This window comes from Procambarus clarkii, chromosome 36, assembly GCF_040958095.1.
Source record: "Procambarus clarkii isolate CNS0578487 chromosome 36, FALCON_Pclarkii_2.0, whole genome shotgun sequence".
Classification (NCBI taxonomy): domain Eukaryota; kingdom Metazoa; phylum Arthropoda; class Malacostraca; order Decapoda; family Cambaridae; genus Procambarus; species Procambarus clarkii.
In genome coordinates this window covers 28,603,404-28,622,765 of record NC_091185.1, presented here as the reverse complement: position 1 = coordinate 28,622,765, position 19,362 = coordinate 28,603,404, and the positions used below count along the sequence as shown (strand labels likewise).

The window sequence follows — 19,362 nt, the reverse complement described above, 5'->3', positions numbered from 1 at the left end:
GCGGGACAAACGTGGCCATTAGTGACCATGACGGGACAAACGTTGCCAGCACCGACCATGACGGGACAAACGTTGCCATTAGCGACCATGACGGGACAAACGTCATGGTCTCATGGCATTTGTCACTGTATCATCACTACCAGTGTCAGGTGGTGACTACCAGTGTCAGGTGGTGACTACCTGTGTCAGGTGGTGACTACCAGTGTCAGGTGGTGACTACCAGTGTCAGGTGGTGACTACCTGTGTCAGGTGGTGACTACCTGTGTCAGGTGGTGACTACCAGTGTCAGGTGGTGACTACCAGTGTCAGGTGGTGACTACCTGTGTCAGGTGGGGACTACCAGTGTCAGGTGGGGACTACCAGTGTCAGGTGGTGACTACCAGTGTCAGGTGGAGACTACCAGTGTCAGGTGGGGACTACCAGTGTCAGGTGGTGACTACCAGTGTCAGGTGGGGACTACCTGTGTCAGGTGAAAGACGCTTGAGGGTTTTCGTGACTATAGAAACATTGATCGTTAGTCTCACGTTAACTTTGACAACGATGTCGAGTTGCTTGTTATAGAAGGAATGATCTCTCCCCCAGGGCCTGTCCCCCAGGGCCTGTCCCCCAGGGCCCCGTCCCCCAGGGCCCTGTCCCCCAGGTCCCCGTCCTCCAGGGCCCCGTCCCCCAGGGCCCCGTCCCCCAGGACCCCGTCCCCCAGGGCCCCGTCCCCCAGGGCCCCGTCCCCAAGTCCCCCAGGTCTTCACCTCCCCCCGACCCCAGGTCCCCCAGCCCCCCAGCCTACTGTAAGCTAGAGTAATTTGTTTGTTAAACTCGCTTGCTATTATATATTTGGATTTGTTATTTAAAATTTGAACAAGTAAATGTCTATGTTTGTTCCTGTCGAGTGTTTTTATGTCTGAATGTTTGTGCTTATGTGTATATATGGGTTATTGTTTGTAAGTGTTAATTTGTTTGTGAATGTTTGAGTTTGCGTTTATGTGTGTGTGTGTGTGTGTGTGTGTGTGTGTGTGTGTGTGTGTGTGTGTGTGTGTGTGTGTGTGTGTGTGTGTGTGTGTGTGTGTGTGTATGTGTGTGTGTGGGATTCGGATGCTCAACCAAAACTTTACATTTTAGTCATATATTTTGCTTTACGAGAATTCACCGTAAACACATTAAACATCTGTGAAATAGTTCCTGCGGGTGCTGTAAATTACCGCCGGTGAGTAAAAATACTTCTTCATCCAACTCCTGGCATGGATGCCTCGTCATCCAACTCTTGGCATGGATGCCTCTTCATCCATAGACCTCAGAGATCTTTCGTGAAAGTCAAATTCCCAAGAATTATAGATGCCAAGAAATCCCGCCCGTTGGTGCAGCTACGGAAGTCGATCCTGCTCCATCACATCAGTATTGATTTTCGAGACAAGCTTGTGGCACTGTTTCCCCCTCTCACTGCTAGTGCCAGCTCTCTGTGGCACTGTTACCCCTCTCGCTGCCAGTGCCAGCTCTCTATGGCACTGTTACCCACTCTCACTGCCACAGAGTGAGAAACCGAGGAGATTCCGAAGCCTCATTACGAATACACAGCTGCACTTACTAAAGGCTTCAGTCCGGCCGCATCTAGAATATCCTCCAGTACCACTACATACCGTTAAAGAAACCTAGTATGCAAAAATTACAAGCAGTGTAAATTAATGCGCTAAGAAGAGCAGCAAAAGACCGTTCACCATATGACCAGACAATCCAGGACTTCCATGAACTCCTGAACATACAGCCACTAAACATCAGACTACAGCACCAAGCCATCAGGGTGTGGAACACCATCGAAATGTTAGAAGACCCAATGCTTGAAAGATTACTCACAGAGGAGAGGCCCAGCTCCCACAGCTGGTGGCCCAAGATGAGACGCCCCACTCCCACAGCTGGTGGCCCAAGATGAGACGCCCCACTCCCACAGCTGATGACCCAAGGTGAGACGCCCCACTCCCACAGCTGATGACCCAAGATGAGACGCCCCGCTCCCACAGCTGATGACCCAAGATGAGACGCCCCGCTCCCTCAGCTGGTGGCCCAAGATGAGACGCCCCACTCCCACAGTTGGTGGCCCAAGATGAGACTCCACACTCCCACAGCTGGTGGCCCAAGATGAGACGCCCCACTCCCACAACTGGTGGCCCAAGATGAGACGCCCCACTCCCACAGTTGGTGGTCCAAGATGAGACGCCCCACTCCCACAGCTGGTGGCCCAAGATGAGACGCCACACTCCCACAGCTGGTGGCCCAAGATGAGACGCCCCACTCCCACAGCTGGTGGCCCAAGATGAGACGCCCCACTCCCACAGTTGGTGGCCCAAGATGAGACGCCACACTCCCACAGCTGGTGGCCCAAGATGAGACGCCCCACTTCCACAGTTGGTGGCCCGAGATGAGACGCCCCGCTCCCACAGTTGATGGCCCAAGATGAGACACCCCGCTCCCACAGCTGGTGGCCCAAGATGAGACGCCCCACTCCCACAGCTGATGACCCAAGATGAGACGCCCCACTCCCACAGCTGGTGACCCAAGATGAGACGCCCCGCTCCCACCGTTGATGGCCCAAGATGAGACACCCCGCTCCCACAGCTGGTGGCCCAAGATGAGACGCCCCACTCCCACAGCTGATGACCCAAGATGAGACGCCCCACTCCCACAGCTGGTGGCCCAAGATGAGACTTACCTAACCTAAAGAGTGAAAACATACTTCCTTCTAAGAGTGATAACCGACTCTCCCAAGAGTTTACTCAATTCTCCTAAGAATGATAACCGACACCCCGAAAAGTGATAACCTCCTCCCCCTTCCCCTAAGAGCTCTCCAAGACAGCTAGCAGCTTCACCAAGATCACATATGATAAAGGAAATTGTATCTTTTCCTCGCATATTTCAGAGGATTGAATTTATTTTCAAATGAGATTAGCGTCGATGGCGCTATAAAGGCCTCGAGTGTGGGAGTGTGTGGCCGCGCCGCGTGTGTGTGGGTGACACTTGTCAATGAAACTGGGCGGCGTCGTGATGGACTACTTAATACTGGCTTGTATCAGTCCCTTCCTCTCTATCCTGTCTTCCCTCTTCCCTACACTCTTCCCCCCGTCTTACATCCCACTTTTCCTTCCTTCCTTCTCCATCATCGATCTATGGATCCGATACCAACTTGAATTGTGAATTGATGAAGACGTTACTGAGAAAACACCCAATGGTGTACTCTGCAGCGTCTAGTCCTCTTCTAGATGTGTTGGGGGGACTATCTTTATCTTGAGATTATCTTGAGATGATTTCGGGGCTTTAGTGTCCCCGCGGCCCGGTCCTCGACCAGGCCTCCACCCTCAGGAAGCAGCCCGTGACAGCTGACTAACACCCAGGTACCTATTTTACTGCTAGGTAACAGGGGCATAGGGTGAAAGAAACTCTGCCCATTGTTTCTCGCCGGCGCCCGGGATCGAACCCGGGACCACAGGATCACAAGTCCAGCGTGCTGTCCGCTCGGTCGACCGGCTCCCCAGGACCAATCTCCTGGGCCACCCAGGGAACCTTCGATCGAATGGCATAGTTTAGCTATAAAATACCTGTTTGTGAAGCCATTTATTATATCAACTTCACGTATAACTTGGTCGTTTTCTTCATTGCTCTAATTTCCATGTGGCAAGTGTTTCCTTATTGACTTCCAACTTCATTGCGATCTATTTAGTTAACATTAAGTGAAAAATTATTTTTTCCGTGTTGGCTGCTTAATGTTATTGTTTAAGAAAGCAGTCGTTAACTAATTCTAATAAAATCTTCTGCCACCGCATTCTCTAGTCTTAGTCCGGTCTATGTTCCATATTTCTTTCCAGCCTTGACTTCCTTCCCTTCTCTCAACGTTCAGTTGTCTTTGTATAACTCTTATTATTATTATTATTATGTTGTGTATTTAATTCTATTCAAATTACTTTTGTGTTGAACTTAGCTTTCATTTCCTGCATGACATTACCTTTTTGAATTCTCCTGACAAATATTGCTACTCCAACTCCATGTTTATTTTTTCTATCAGTGGGAAATAACTTGTATTTAACTATGCATTGTTTTCTAAATTCATTCAGGTTTTTATTAATACATATATTTTGTTTTTTAATACTCCTTCTATTTGTGTACTATAGCACTGTGTACTATAGTACACAAATGTACTTTGTGTACTATAGTGTTGGTATGTTCATGTGTTCCTCTTTGCTTCCCAATATTGGTGTGAAAATACTTACAAAAAATCCCTAAAGTTTTCTTATTTTCATCTCGACCTTTTGCATACATTTTCCCAGCTCAATTTCATACAACTGTCTCCTTGCAAAACCGTCAGTTTGGCAACAACTGTAAATATCGACTTGTGAGACCTAGTCCCTTACTTTGGGCAGTTTACACATGTCAGGAACAAAATGGGTTATAAGACTTTATCATATACACTACAAGGAGAGAGAGAGAGAGAGAGAGAGAGAGAGAGAGAGAGAGAGAGAGAGAGAGAGAGAGAGAGAGAGAGAGAGAGAGAGAGAGAGAGAGAGAGAGAGAGAGAGTGAGAGAGAGAGAGAGAACATGTAAAGCACTGAATACAGATGACATATTGGACGACGTCATAGTCCTGCAGGAATGCAGTTGTCAGGGGCCGTCCAGAATATGTTTGGCGTGTTAATGATGACTCTTTTTTTATTAACACATTTAGGTACATCTGCGTTTGTGCAGCTGCCCTAGACTATATGAAGGGAAGTACAGAGTGTGTCAAGAACTAGCTACCCTAGACTATATGAAGGGGAATACAGTGTGTGTCAAGAACTAGCTACCCTAGACTATATGAAGGGAAGTACAGAGTGTGTCAAGAACTAGCTGCCCTAGATTATATGAAGGGGAATACAGTGTGTGTCAAGAACTAGCTACCCTAGACTATATGAAGGGAAGTACAGAGTGTGTCAAGAACTAGCCACCCTAGACTATATGAAGGGGAATACAGTGTGTGTCAAGAACTAGCTACCCTAGATTATATGAAGGGGAGTACAGAGTGTGTCAAAAAAGCTAACTAGGTGATGCTAAAAAATCCCCATGACGCTAGGAAGTAGAATGCGGATTCCACGGGTAAAGCCCGCCATCTTTGAGCGGGTATCCTATACAGAGTAATGTGAGCCTACGAATAATACCTTTGTCACAGTTACTGTTATAATAAAAATAATTATTATTATCAATAATAATTATTATAAAATAATATCAATAATAATAATTATTTTTATTATTGATATTATTAATTTCTTCTTTTGCTGAGAAAATTTGCCCCTTGCCTAACGCCACCAGCATGCTGGTCTCGTGGTCATGCAGCAGGCGGGAACACCATGACAGCTGGCGAGCGACGAAGACGAACGTTGTATGTTAATTATTATCCTTAGACTAACTTTCTCCTTCCTTACGCGTCCAGTCTGGCCCTCCACACCACCACCTGCGGTTGTCAGGTCCACTGCTTTCACTCTCGCGAAATAATATTTATAATAATATCTTCTCCCAGATGTAATAACATGGGATAAAAATCTAGACTTATGTATTTGTGTGTTTTATATAAGGATTTACACCGTCTTTCGCACTCTCTTGACTGCTCTATCAGGGTCTGAGTATGTGGTCAGGATGAGACTTACATTTCAACGACAACGAGGTGTTAGTCGTTTAGAAGCAAGTCTTGTCCTAATCACGTACTCAGACCTTGATAAAGCACTCGTGAGAGTGCGAAACATTTGATGTAAAATTTGATGCGAAAAATCTTTTCATATACATAAGTGGGGAATATGTTCATATACACACATATATAAGTGTAGGTTTTATCCTAAAAAAAAAATAATGAGAAAATCAGTAGGCGCCATGAGGAGGTTTCGAACCTCTGCTCTGGGGTACTCCCAGACACGCCTTAGAGCACTACACCACGACATGGTGAGAAGCAATGTAACCTGGAATTCAACTGAATCCTTTTGGGGCCAAAAGGTTTGTCCCCGTAACTTCAACTGAAGCCAAGTCAGGTTTTTCACTTATTTTCCCCAAGCACACTGGCTGTGGTCTCGGAGCTCACCTCCAACGCTTCTCTTCAAATGCACAAAAAAATCACATTAACGTGAAGTATCAATGAAAAAATCAAAAATTTTTTTCGTTGATACTTCGCGTTAATGTGATTTATTTGTGCAATACTAATAATAATCATAGTAATTAAGATAATGAGTTATAATAAGAATTAATTATAGTGATGGTAGACGAGCATAATGTTAAAACAAGCACAATAGTTCTGCTCCAAGGCAGGATCGTCCATTCAACACCTGAATATCAATACACTAGAGACGTGGCAATGATTCACAGAGTCGACGGGTCGACGGGTCGACGGGTGGAGTTATAATGTCGCGCTCAGTTGTCTGCGGGTGACGGACACGTCCTGAGTGATGGCTCCTCACACACAACAGCTACGCCACAGGTCTTGACTACATGATGGCTTATTATGATGTATTCCCTGACGTTTGTGGGCTACGAGGCGCTGCAATATGGTCCCATTAGCTCTGGTCGTGAATACATATGTAACCAATGATGTCCCTTTAAATGTTGTTCCGTGTACATGGAACAACATTTAAAGTCCGTGTCAAGTGTAAACATTTACTCTTGACTCTTTGATTCACGTAACATATATCATGCATATACATTTCGTGAACTTGAGAGTTGGTTTAGTCTGAGCTTGACTCATGTATACTCGTTTCTCTTCCCTCTCCGGAGGACAGTTTAGTACCAGACTGAGCTATCAGTACGCGAGTGTCTCTCTTCACCATCAGGTCTTCAGGAAATTTACTCCTGATGAGGATTGTTTGAGAATTTGTAGATATTTTTAACCTTACTTCTTTGGTTCCATTCTTCCTTTCCTCTCATTGGCCTCTTTATTCTACCTTCATCTACTTTCTCAGGAACCTCTCGTCACTTTCTCTCATGTCTCCCACCTGCGTCTCGCCTCCCCCCACATCCTGTACAGTGTAATACCATCCTCTGCACTCACATGACGAGCGAAAGTTGCGGCACCGTCTTGAAGATCTCATTCCCAGAGCTCGCATGAATCACTTCCGCCAGGTATGAGACTCACTAGTCAACACCTCTGGAAACAGCATGCTGATGATATATATATATATATATATATATATATATATATATATATATATATATATATATATATATATATATATATATATATATATATATATATATGTATATATATATATATATATATATATATATATATATATATATATATATATATATATATATATATATATATATATATATGAGAGAGAGAGAGAGAGAGAGAGAGAGAGAGAGAGAGAGAGAGAGAGAGAGAGAGAGAGAGAGAGAGAGAGAGAGAGAGAGAGACAGAGAGAGAGAGACAGAGACAGAGAGAGACAGAGAGAGAGAGAGAGAGAGAGACAGAGAGAGAGACAGAGAGAGACAGAGAGAGAGAGAGAGAGAGAGAGAGAGAGAGAGAGAGAGAGAGAGAGAGAGAGAGAGAGAGAGAGAGAGAGAGAGAGAGAGAGAGAGAGAGAGAGAGAGATAAACGATACGTTGATAAGTTTAGATGATGCTTTCATACATTTAAAGTGTTAGTATTCCTTAAGAATATAAAAATATTGGGAAGTTAATGCAAAGTTTAGTCGAAGTGTTGATGTTTTAAGACGATGTTTAAATGCGTTTAGCGTATGTTGGGTATTTATACCTTTCTTTAAAAGCTTACTGTAGCCTAGTGGGGGCTACTGGAAGGTGGCAGGTGAAGGTTTTCCTAATGGCAAGTGAAGGTTTTCCTGGTGGCAAGTGAAGGTTTTCCTGGTGGCAAGTGAAGGTGTCTGGTGGCAAGTGAAGGTTTTCCTGGTGGCAAGTGAAGGTTTTCCTGGTGGCAAGTGAAGGTTTTCCAGGTGGCAAGTGAAGGTTTTCCTGGTGGCAAGTGAAGGTTTTCCAGGTGGCAAGTGAAGGTTTTCCTGGTGGCAAGTGAAGGTTTTCCTGGTGGCAAGTGAAGGTGTCTGGTGGCAAGTGAAGGTTTTCCAGGTGGCAAGTGAAGGTTTTCCTGGTGGCAAGTGAAGGTTTTCCTGGTGGCAAGTGAAGGTGTCTGGTGGCAAGTGAAGGTTTTCCTGGTGGAAAGTGAAGGTTTTCCTGGTGGCAAGTGAAGGTTTTCCTGGTGGCAAGTGAAGGTTTTCCTGGTGGCAAGTGAAGGTTTCTGGTGGCAAGTGAAGGTTTTCCAGGTGGCAAGTGAAGGTTTTCCAGGTGGCAAGTGAAGGTTTCTGGTGGCAAGTGAAGGTTTCTGGTGGCAAGTGAAGGTTTTCCAGGTGGCAAGTGAAGGTTTTCCTGTGGCAAGTGAAGGTTTTCCTGGTGGCAAGTGAATTAATCTCTCTCTCTCTCTCTCTCTCTCTCTCTCTCTCTCTCTCTCTCTCTCTCTCTCTCTCTCTCTCTCTCTCTCTCTCTCTCTCTCTCTCTCCCTCTCTCCCTCTCTCTCTCTCTCTCTCTCTCTCTCTCTCTCTCTCTCTCTCTCTCTCTCTCTCTCCTCCCCCCCTTCTCTCCTCTTCCTTCTCTCTTTCTCTCCTCCACCCATACCTTTCCCTCCCTCTCTCCCTTCCCTTCGCCTGAAGTCACGGTGCCTTCATAAATACGTCAGACCTCCTCGCCCCTCTGGGTGAACTCTCAAGACGGAGAGAGTTCGTCCTTGACCAATAAGTAGCTTCCCTCCGCCAGCCCCAACTTCATCATGTGGCTTTACGACTTTACCTCAAGATTCTGTAAAGTTATTGCGGTACAAGTACAACTGGTGTAGAGTACTAAGGGGGTAGAGTGTGACAGTTGTAGCTTGTGACAGGTGTAGATTGTGACAGGTGTAGCTAGTGACAGGTGTAGCTAGTGACAGGTGTTACTAGTGACAGGTGTAGCTAGTGACAGGTGTAGCTAGTGACAGGTGTAGCTTGTGACAGGTGTAGCTAGTGACAAGTGTAGCTAGTGACAGGTGTAGCTTGTGACAGGTGTAGCTAGTGACAGGTGTAACTAGTGACAGGTGTAGCTAGTGACAGGTGTAGCTAGTGACAGGTGTAGCTTGTGACAGGTGTAGCTAGTGACAGGTGTAGCTAGTGACAGGTGTAGCTTGTGACAGGTGTAGCTAGTGACAGGTGTAGTGTGAGTGAGGCACTGATGTGAGGGGTTGTCAGTGGGTAGTAGTGCTATGTATACAGCTGCTCTCACTACTATTCAATTATATCTTTACGTTCCGTCCATTTGCTTACTTGGGTTCCTGAGGAAGTTCTTCGCCACATCCTAATGGATCATTTGCATGTGTAGCTTCCCTGTTCATCCAAAACATGGTATCTCCAATTAATTGTTTCTCGCCATATATTTTGTACAAATCATATTCCTCTCTATTTCTACTTCCACTTACATTCTATTTAATTCCCTCAGTCTATTTAGCTCCCTCATCAGTACACATGATATACTGTTAAACAGGATACTGGAGGAGAATAACTCGGGAAATATTCTACAGCTAATCCATATGTAATTTAATTAAATTAAAAACACAGCCATCCTCTTAAAATTAAGACATTTGTTATAGAAGAATAATACAATGCACGACCGTCTCCATTGTAGGGAACAATATTTTTAATAACTGGCTACAACCACCTTGATTTATATGCGATAGTGATGATTACGACCTTCAATATTACAGGGTACGACCTCCGGTATCACAAGATACGACCTGGGGTATTACAGGGTAGGACCTTGGGTATTACAGGTAGGACCTTGGGTATTACAAAGTAGGACCTTGTGTATTACAGAGTACGACCTTGAGTATTACAAAGTAGGACGTTGAGTATTACAGAGTACGACCTTCAACCAGCGGTGATACGATGTTCTTAACAGCCTCGCCTTAACAATATATTTATGTCGTCTGCAAATTTCCAAATATATCTGTTCAATTCTATGTACTCTCAACATGTGTACATATATGGTAAACAACGAAGGTCTTAGGACAGAGCCCCGAGGCACTCCACTTACAACAGTGCCACACTCGGACTCAACTTTGTATTAACTCTGTAGACCTGGAAATAACCAAGCAATAATTCACAACAAATTATTAATACCTCGAACAGTGGAACACAGAATTATGAGAATTGGGATTTTTGATCAAATGTGCGGTTGAGTTTAGGTGGTTCGTTGCCAATTACAATTTTGTATTAAAATAAAACACGTTTGGCGGAGCGTGAGCAATGAGAGGAGAACGAAAGTATGCGTGCATTTAATTATATATAGTGAAGAACAAAGGTCACGATGCATTTCTGTCTGTTTGTCTGTGTCTGTCTGTCTCTCTCTCTCTTTTATATACATATATATATATATATATATATATATATATATATATATATATATATATATATATGTGTATATATATATATATATATATATATATATATATATATATATATATATATATATATATATATATATATATATATATATATATATATATATATAACACACACACACACACACACACACACACACACACACACACACACACACACACACACACACACACACACACACACACACACATACACTCATTTTCCTTAAGTGTTTCTTCACTTGACCAAAAGTTGAATAATTAACTCTCCAGACCTTATTTCAAAATTTTAGTATGGTCTTTCACTTGTCAACATTATCAAAAAAAGTGAATACAAGAATTATAGCAACCAGTTATATAACCGGAGGTGAGGCGAAGGTGAAGCACCCTCACCTTCACCTCAAAAGAAGATGGTGAAGCACCTTCACCCTCACCTCAAATTTGCAAATAGTCCAATTGCACCTTACGAGTCCCCCTATGTTTCCATGATGGATGGTTACACTATGTTGGATGTTTCGTCGTGTTGTGGAAGATGTCAGTTTCATTTGTTGTTAGTTGACTGTTTATAGTTCTCTGGGTTCGTTTGATGTGTAATGCCTCTCCAATATCTAGCCCTCTAACGTCGCTATATTTGTCGATTATTTTGGTGTTGCTTGTGAGGACATATTTGGTTATGAGTAGATCCGGTTGTGGGTAGAGGTACATGTTCCTTGATTGGGCTTTGCTGTTTGTACACAAATAGCTAGCGGTTAATTATAAATGTGAGGGCTTAATTGTTCTACAATATGATATCTTGAAGCCTTTCAGGATTACTTTTGCAACACGGGTGTTAAATTCTCGCCAAATCGATCCATGAAAACCTGAGGAATGTTGGAGTAACAAGGCTAATTGGTTCACATAAAGCACCGGATAAGCCCATGACTTGGCAGTGATTTGGAAGAACAAATCTAGAATAGAATTCTTGTTTTTATATAGATAAAAGTGTTCGAGTACTCCAATGTATGAATTGGAGAAATATTTTATGATAGAGCAGTGTTTGAATATGGTTTGATTCATTCAATGAATTGTAGAGAAGTACTGAACGTAATGCAGTATGGCGGTGGATGATTGTGTATAGTGGAGATGGTGGAGAATGTTGGAGTATATGGTGGAGTATGGTGGAGTATGTTGGAGTATAGGGTGCGTATAGGGGGATGTACTTGGGGTAGGGTTCCGTTTTCTGTGAGCGAGCTGCTGCTACTACCCCAGAGCTGCCGGCCCACAGGGAGGGGAGGTTAGGGGCCGAGTGCACACACCCTCTTCGCTACTAGCACGCCCGCAGACGCCCACGCCCAAGTAAGTACATGTATATCAACCTTAAAGTCCGCCTAAAGTGTCCAGGCATCCCGTGAGTGTGTCCAAAGGAGTAGAGAAGGTGAGGCGAAGATGGTATCCAGTGTGAGGGTATGGATGTATGGGAGGAACTACCCGCCGCCACCGACACCCAACGAGCCTGGGCCTACTCGCCATCGAGCGAGGGAAGAAGTGCCATCTAGAGAGAGAGAGAGAGTGAGAGAGAGCAACCCAGGCACCACCGAGCCAGCCGCCCCGACCCGAGGCACAGTGCCACACGAAGCAACTATTGATTACCTTTGCTATTGATCTTTTCCAGGGGTAAATTGTGAGAGAGGTTGGTGGGCGGTAGTAGACTGTTGGCAGGCACTCTGAGGCAACCGTTGCCTCTACTGCTTCTCCTCCTCCTCCTCCTACCACCACGCACTCTCACTCACTGCCAGCCAGATATTGATCCATTGATTTTCCTGCCCTGGCACCGTCTATTTTATTTCCACATCATGCAGTTCTCAGTCCGCGCCGACCCACCGCCAGGCTCGCCACCAGCGCGGCGCGTACACACTTAAACTCGGCGTGACACTACCGTAGACTTTGTCTCTAAATTGATCGCGTGCCGGCGCGTTAACCCACACGAGTGTCGCGGAGATGTTCCCCTTGGCGAGGACGGGCTAGGCCGCTTGCTTCTGCCACATTGATATGTTGCAATAAATAAATATTAGTTGCAACTCAGTATTATCATTGCATTTTTTACATTTTGTGCCCTGGTCACAAAATTACGTGTGTACACCGTCTACTAAATTATATATTAAACAATTGCTCTTAACTATGTGATATTAGTGACAAGTTTCTTGTTAAGGCAGTGAAATGGCAGAGTGTGTTTTAGAAAATTTTAGAAAATTCCCAGAAAAATGAGTGTATAAGTGATGTACGCGAAAGTGTAAATATAGAAAAAAGTGTGTTTTTTTGTGTGTGTGTAGTGTTGGTGATAGTGCCACCACGAGATGCTCCCATCCTCCCCTCGCACATAGCCTGGCTCTCACCCATGTTTCCCTTCTTGATTCCCCACATGTAAGTACACCAGCAGCTGGCATCAGCTGTCCTTCCTCCACACTTACTCTCTGCATGCACTCAACTCTCTCGTGTGTGTGTGTGTGTGTGTGTGTGTGTGTGTGTGTGTGTGTGTGTGTGTGTGTGTGTGTGTGTGTGTGTGCGTGTGTGTGTGTGTGTGTGTGTGTGTGTGTGTGTGTGTGTGTGTGTGTGTATGTGTAATTACCTGTGTTGCTTCAGGATGAGAGTTATGCTCCTGGTGTTCCGTCTTCCCAAAATATGTCTCTATGTTCTGGAGCTTCGATATTTTGGGCATAAAATTCCCTCTTTTTATTTATTTAGTCTCTCTGTACTCTCATTTGTAAAAAGAGTATATTATATATATATATATATATATATATATATATATATATATATATATATATATATATATATATATATATATATATATATATACATATATATATATATATACATATATATATATATATATATATATATATATATATATATATATATATATATATATATATATATATATATATATATAAACTGTGTGATTCTTTATATGAATGGTGCGCATGAAGTGATTTTAATCTTTTATTTATGTGAATATTATTATAGTTATTATTATTATTATTATTATTATTATTATTATTATTATTATTATTATTATTATTATTATTTTTATTATTATTATTATATTGGAGGGGGGGGGGGGTGGGGGGGAGGGGGGCGCTTCCAAGGTGTTTTCCCGCTAATTCACATTTTCCCGCCGTAAAACTTTTGGTCAGTGTTAAGTTTGATCTTATTGATAATGCAGACTATGTTTGTGTTGCTGTGGGTGTTGCTGTGGGTGCTGATGTGTGCTGTTGTGGCAGTGTTGCGGATGTTGTGTGAGTGAGGTTGCGTGTGTTTTGTGTGGGTGTTCTCTGGGTTTTGTTGTGGGTATTTTGCGTGTGTCTTTGTGCGTGTTTTTGTCAGGGGTTGCTGTGTGTGTTGATGTATGTGTTGTGTGGGTGCTGTTGCGAGTGTTGCTCTGTGTGGTTGTGAGTGATGTTGTGGGTGTTGTTATCGGTGCCATTGTGAGTGTTGTTTTAGGTGTTGTGTGTTGTGTTGCTGCATGTAGTTGTGGGTGTTCTGTGGGTGTTGTGTGGATGTTGTGGATATTTGTGTGTTGTTGTTATGGGTGTTGTGTGGTGTTAAGGCATGTCTCGTGTGGGTGTTGTAGGTTTTGTTTTGTGTTTTGTTGAGTGTTGTGTGTTGTGAAGTGTTGTTGCTATGGGTGTTAGTAGTGTTGTTGCCGGAGTTACACGTTGTTTTGAATGTATCGTGTGTTGATGTGGTGTTTTTAATGTGTATTATTGTAGGGGTCGTGTGTGCTGTTGTATGTGCATTGTTTTGGTTTTGTTGCGTGTGTTACGGGTGTTGTTTTGGGTGTTTTTGCGTGTGATGTTTGTGTGTTGTTGCGTATGTTACTGTGTACTATTGTGTGGGTTGTATGGATGTTATTGTGTTGTTGTGGCTGTCATAGTTGTGTGTGTTGTTGCTGAGTGTGTTGTTGTGGGGTTTTTTTTCGGGTGTTGTGGGTGTTTTGTGTTGTTTCCTGTGTAGATGAAGGTGTTGTTGCACGTCTTGCTGTGTGTGTTGTTGTGTGTATTGTTGTGGGTGTTGTTGTATGAGTATTGTTGTATTTGTATGTGTTGTGTGTTGTTGTGTTGTATGTGTTGTGTGTTGTGGTGTTGTAGGTGTTGTTTTGTGTGTCAGTGTGTGTGTTGTTACGAGTTTTATTAAGGGTCGATGTTGTGGATATTGATGTTGTTGTTGTTGTATATGTCGTTGTGATTGTTGTTGTAGGTGTTGTGGATGTTTTGGTAGTGGTGTTGATGTGGGTAATGTATGTTGCGTGTGTTATACGAGTGTTGCTGTGAGTTCCGTAAGTGTTGTCGTGTGGGTGGTGAGTGCATACCAGTAATGGCTAAGCGAGACGAGTCGGGCTCATATCATAGCGAGACGAGTCGGGCTCATATCATAGCGAGACGAGTCGGGCTCATATCATAGCGAGACGAGTCGGGCTCATATCATAACGAGTCGGGCTCATATCATAGCGAGACGAGTCGGGCTCATATCATAACGAGTCGGGCTCATATCATAACGAGTCGGGGCTCATATCATAGCGAGACGAGTCGGGCTCATATCATAGCGAGACGAGTCGGGCTCATATCATAGCGAGACGAGTCGGGCTCATATCATAGCGAGACGAGTCGGGCTCATATCATAACGAGTCGGGCTCATATCATAGCGAGACGAGTCGGGCTCATATCATAACGAGACGAGTCGGGCTCATATCATAACGAGACGAGTCGGGCTCATATCATAGCGAGACGAGTCGGGCTCATATCATAGCGAGTCGGGCTCATATCATAGCGAGTCGGGCTCATATCATAGCGAGACGAGTCGGGCTCATATCATAGCGAAACGAGTCGGGCTCATATCATAGCGACACGAGGCACGCACGTGTCATGTCTTTGCGAGAAGTGACGCTCACCTGTCATGTTTACTGTAGTGTCATGGAGGGCGCTTTCCCGCGGCCGTGATCTCTGGTGCTGACACCACCAGGCTCTCCTCCCTCACTTGTTGAACGCCTGCTCCGGATATCACGCCAACGTAAATGGTTTTCTATAAACGGACGCGGCTTTGACACCCGTGTGCTTGTTATCATGGTTTGTGTTATCTGCTCCGTCCTGCAGGCTGTCGCGGGTGATCCCCGGCTGTTAACGATAGCCTGGAACTCTTGGATGGTTATAACTTGGAGACCTTCTACAAGATACAACAGAACATTTTTCGCATGATATCAGAATTGACTTGCCACTGACAGAAGGCAGGACGAGAACGTTATTGACACGAAGACAGTTGTAGTAGACATGTATGACGCGGAATATATGTTGTTCTTTGTTGTATTATTCCTTGCTGACCTTTGACCTTAAGGACTATGTCTTAATTACTAGAGAACAAGACGGTATATAATGGCTTTTCCTGATTCATTGTCTGGAGACACGTCAGTGGCATTCTTTGAGGGGCCTGGTGTACATGGTCTGTGGCAGGTGACCACGTGGTCTGTGGCAGGTGACCACGTGGTCTGTGGCAGGTGACCACGTGGTCTGTGGCAGGTGAGCACGTGGTCTGTGGCAGGTGAGCACGTGGTCTGTGGCAGGTGACCACGTGGTCTGTGGCAGGTGAGCACGTGGTCTGTGGCAGGTGACCACATGGTCTGTGGCAGGTGACCACGTGGTCTGTGGCAGGTGACCACGTGGTCTGTGGCAGGTGACCACGTGGTCTGTGGCAGGTGACCACGTGGTCTGTGGCAAGTGACCACGTGGTCTGTGGCAGGTGACCACGTGGTCTGTGGCAGGTGACCACGTGGTCTGTGGCAGGTGACCACGTGGTCTGTGGCAGGTGACCACGTGGTCTGTGGCAGGTGACCACGTGGTCTGTGGCAGGTGACCACGTGGTCTGTGGCAGGTGACCACGTGGTCTGTGGCAGGTGAGCACGTGGTCTGTGGCAGGTGAGCACCTGGTCTGTGGCAGGTGACCACGTGGTCTGTGGCAGGTGACCACGTGGTCTGTGGCAGGTGACCACGTGGTCTGTGGCAGGTGACCACGTGGTCTGTGGCAGGTGACCACGTGGTCTGTGGCAGGTGAGCACGTGGTCTGTGGCAGGTGAGCACGTGGTCTGTGGCAGGTGAGCACGTGGTCTGTGGCAGGTGACCACGTGGTCTGTGGCAGGTGACCACGTGGTCTGTGGCAGGTGACCACGTGGTCTGTGGCAGGTGACCACGTGGTCTGTGGCAGGTGACACGGTGGGTAGCGTACGCTTGATTCATCAAACTAATGGACCTCTTCCACCGAGCTTATGTGACGCAACAAGCTGATGATGACATCTCACCACTATTGTTCAAAGCAATATTAAAACATTATTTTCTTTGTTTCGGACTAAGGTCTCGTATGGGGTGGGGGGGGAAATATTCGAACAGTCAGTCAAGTTACTGATTTATCCTCTGGAAGACTTTTGTTTTTTACATTACATCCGGGTCCAAAAATTAATGCAGGTTAATGTGGACGGTATCGACAGCAGCTTCCAAACTGGTGTAATGAAAAATAAGTAATTCGATTTAACCGCTTTCTCGTATTAAGAGTCAACGTCTTTGATTTGTCTGGTCTACGATCCTAGACGTCACTTTAGACGTTTATCATATCAAGAGCATCTTCGGGTCAACAACTTTACCATATACACTGAAAAAAAATCTATTTATGAAATAAGATTCAAGCGGTGAAGATAAACAAGTGACCATCGGCTGTGGTGGGCACCAGATATGGCTGCATGCGTAAACCTGCGTTGTCAGAAGGAGTGAGGTGACCTGGTGGTGTTGTGGTGGTGTGTGAGGTGCCGCTGTGAGTGGTCTTCAGTGTACTCGAGGGCCCGGGGCATCAGTGCCCGAGCATGGTGCTAGTGGTGTGTGTGGGGGGCAGAGAGGGAAGGTGGGAGACACTGAGAGAGGGTGGGAGGGAGAGCAAGAGGGGGTAAAGAGGAAGGAAGAAAAGGATAGCTGGGAGGTAGGAAAGGGCGATGAGAGAGGGAAGAAGGGAAGGCGGGAGTGAGGGCCGGGAGGATGGGACAGAACGCTTGAGGTAGGAATTTCTTTAGAAAAAACCTTTCCTGTTACATCGCTCGCCCTGTGTATTTACGATAATTTTAGAATATCATTCAAACGCCCACTCTCGTAGCTCGTCTGCATTATTTGTACTTCAGTTCTCATTTGTATAAATAGCACTTCCACTACTAATATTTTCGGTTGAACTGAGTGCATCGACTGAAACTTTGCTGGGCCTTCTTGTCTGGTATTTACGATATTTTTTTAAACGATTTTTCTTTCTCGTCTGAGCTTTTTATTTTATTTTTACGTCCACCATTATTCTTTCAGCGCTTCCTGGTGCAGTTATTTGTCGCAATACCTGAACCCGTCTCGTATATGCCAGTTATTTCTCAGTAAGTTGTTCACTCTGGAACTGGATAAAAATGACCTTCTGAGGTCATTGGTGTTCTTCCTGATGCTGTCCTCACTCGCTGACGGCAGCAGTTGTTCATATTTTGTGGAAGATCCTTGTAGTAGTGGCCCAGTCTCCCGTCTGTATGTCTAACATTGTACTAACTTACGCCTCTACCAACCTGTAAATGGAAAATAAAACATTATTGATTAATTTCTTGCCTGTTGCGGTTTCTTTTGGCCTATTAGACTGTTGACTTAATTTCCATCTTTACTTCTGGCACATTAACTACTAAAAATTGTATTATTGTTCCTATTTTTATTATCTTGTCTCAACTGACTTGGGACTTTCTCTTCTCTTCTTGCTTTACTATTCTTTGGCTACTTCTAAGACTATCTGCTCTTCTACTTCCACTAGAATTATTCGCTCGTATTTTCCTTTCCAGATTACTCATTTCAATTCCCATTTTCGTTTTATTAATTCATTGTAATTCAAAGATTTGTTATATTTTTCTTCTCTCTCTTTTCTTGATTGTTTCGCAAGACCCAAAAAGTTTCTTTCACAGGACCTGTAAAGTTTATATCCATCTCCCCTATTTTGCTACTCTCTTTCCCTCGCAATTCTCGTTTTGACTCTTACTTTATTCATTTCAACCCTGAAGCTCTTCCATCACCTCAGCACCGGGGGTCTCGCTCCATCACCTCAGCACCGGGGTCTCGCTCCATCACCTCAGCACCGGGGGTCTCGCTCCATCACCTCAGCACCGGGGGTCTCGCTCCATCACCTCAGCACCGGGGGTCTCGCTCCATCACCTCAGCACCGGGGGTCTCGCTCCATCACCTCAGCACCGGGGGTCTCGCTCCATCACCTCAGCACCGGGGGTCTCGCTCCATCACCTCAGCACCGGGGGTCTCGCTCCATCACCTCAGCACCGGGGGTCTCGCTCCATCACCTCAGCACCGGGGGTCTCGCTCCATCACCTCAGCACCGGGGGTGTCGCTCCATCACCTCAGCGTCTTCTTTGTCATACGAATACATGAGTGTAGCTCCTCGGTACCTACTTGCTGCTAGGTGAACAGGCGCATTAGGCGATAGGAAATACGGCCAAACATTTCTGGCCAGCCCGGAATTCGTACCTGGAATTCCGAGACGAGAACGAGTTGTACTACCGAGACCCTCCTTACAGGAGCCACTAATGTGGGATCCTGTAAGCTGTATCGGCCCCCCCCCCACTGTACTCCCTCATGCTCCACCATCAACAGTCTCCAACAATCTCAAGATCCATCAATCATTTTCTTAACCATAAATCCACTAAAAGTTTCCCCCAACACCTATCATCTCCAACACACCTGGTACCTCTCCAACACCCATCATCTCCCACACAACTGGTACCTCCCCAACACCCATCATCTCCCACACACCTGGTACCTCCCACAACACCCATCATCTCCCACACACCTGGTACCTCCCCAACACCCATCATCTCTCACACACCTGGTACCTCACCAACGCCCATCACCTCCCACACA

The 19,362-nt window shown here is 45.2% G+C and overlaps 1 protein-coding gene across 6 annotated transcripts in view; it reads left to right on the top strand.

Annotated features, from left to right (window-relative positions):
- LOC123756164 (protein tramtrack, alpha isoform) overlaps positions 1-19,362 on the top strand; it is a 269,736-nt gene that overhangs the window by 115,079 nt on the left and 135,295 nt on the right. Inside the window, exon 1 of one of the 6 annotated variants that reach the window (XM_069336594.1) lies at positions 11,665-11,743. The exons of 2 other annotated variants lie outside the window; for them this stretch is intronic. Coding sequence is in view for 3 of the 4 variants with exons in the window: in XM_045739240.2 (XP_045595196.1) it covers positions 12,783-12,808 (26 nt within the window). In the remaining variant the exon portion in view is untranslated. Of the gene's footprint in view, positions 1-11,664; positions 11,744-11,827; positions 12,809-19,362 lie in introns of those variants that run through there. 3 more of the 6 variants (XM_045739240.2, XM_045739237.2, XM_045739235.2) reach the window with 3 other exon arrangements.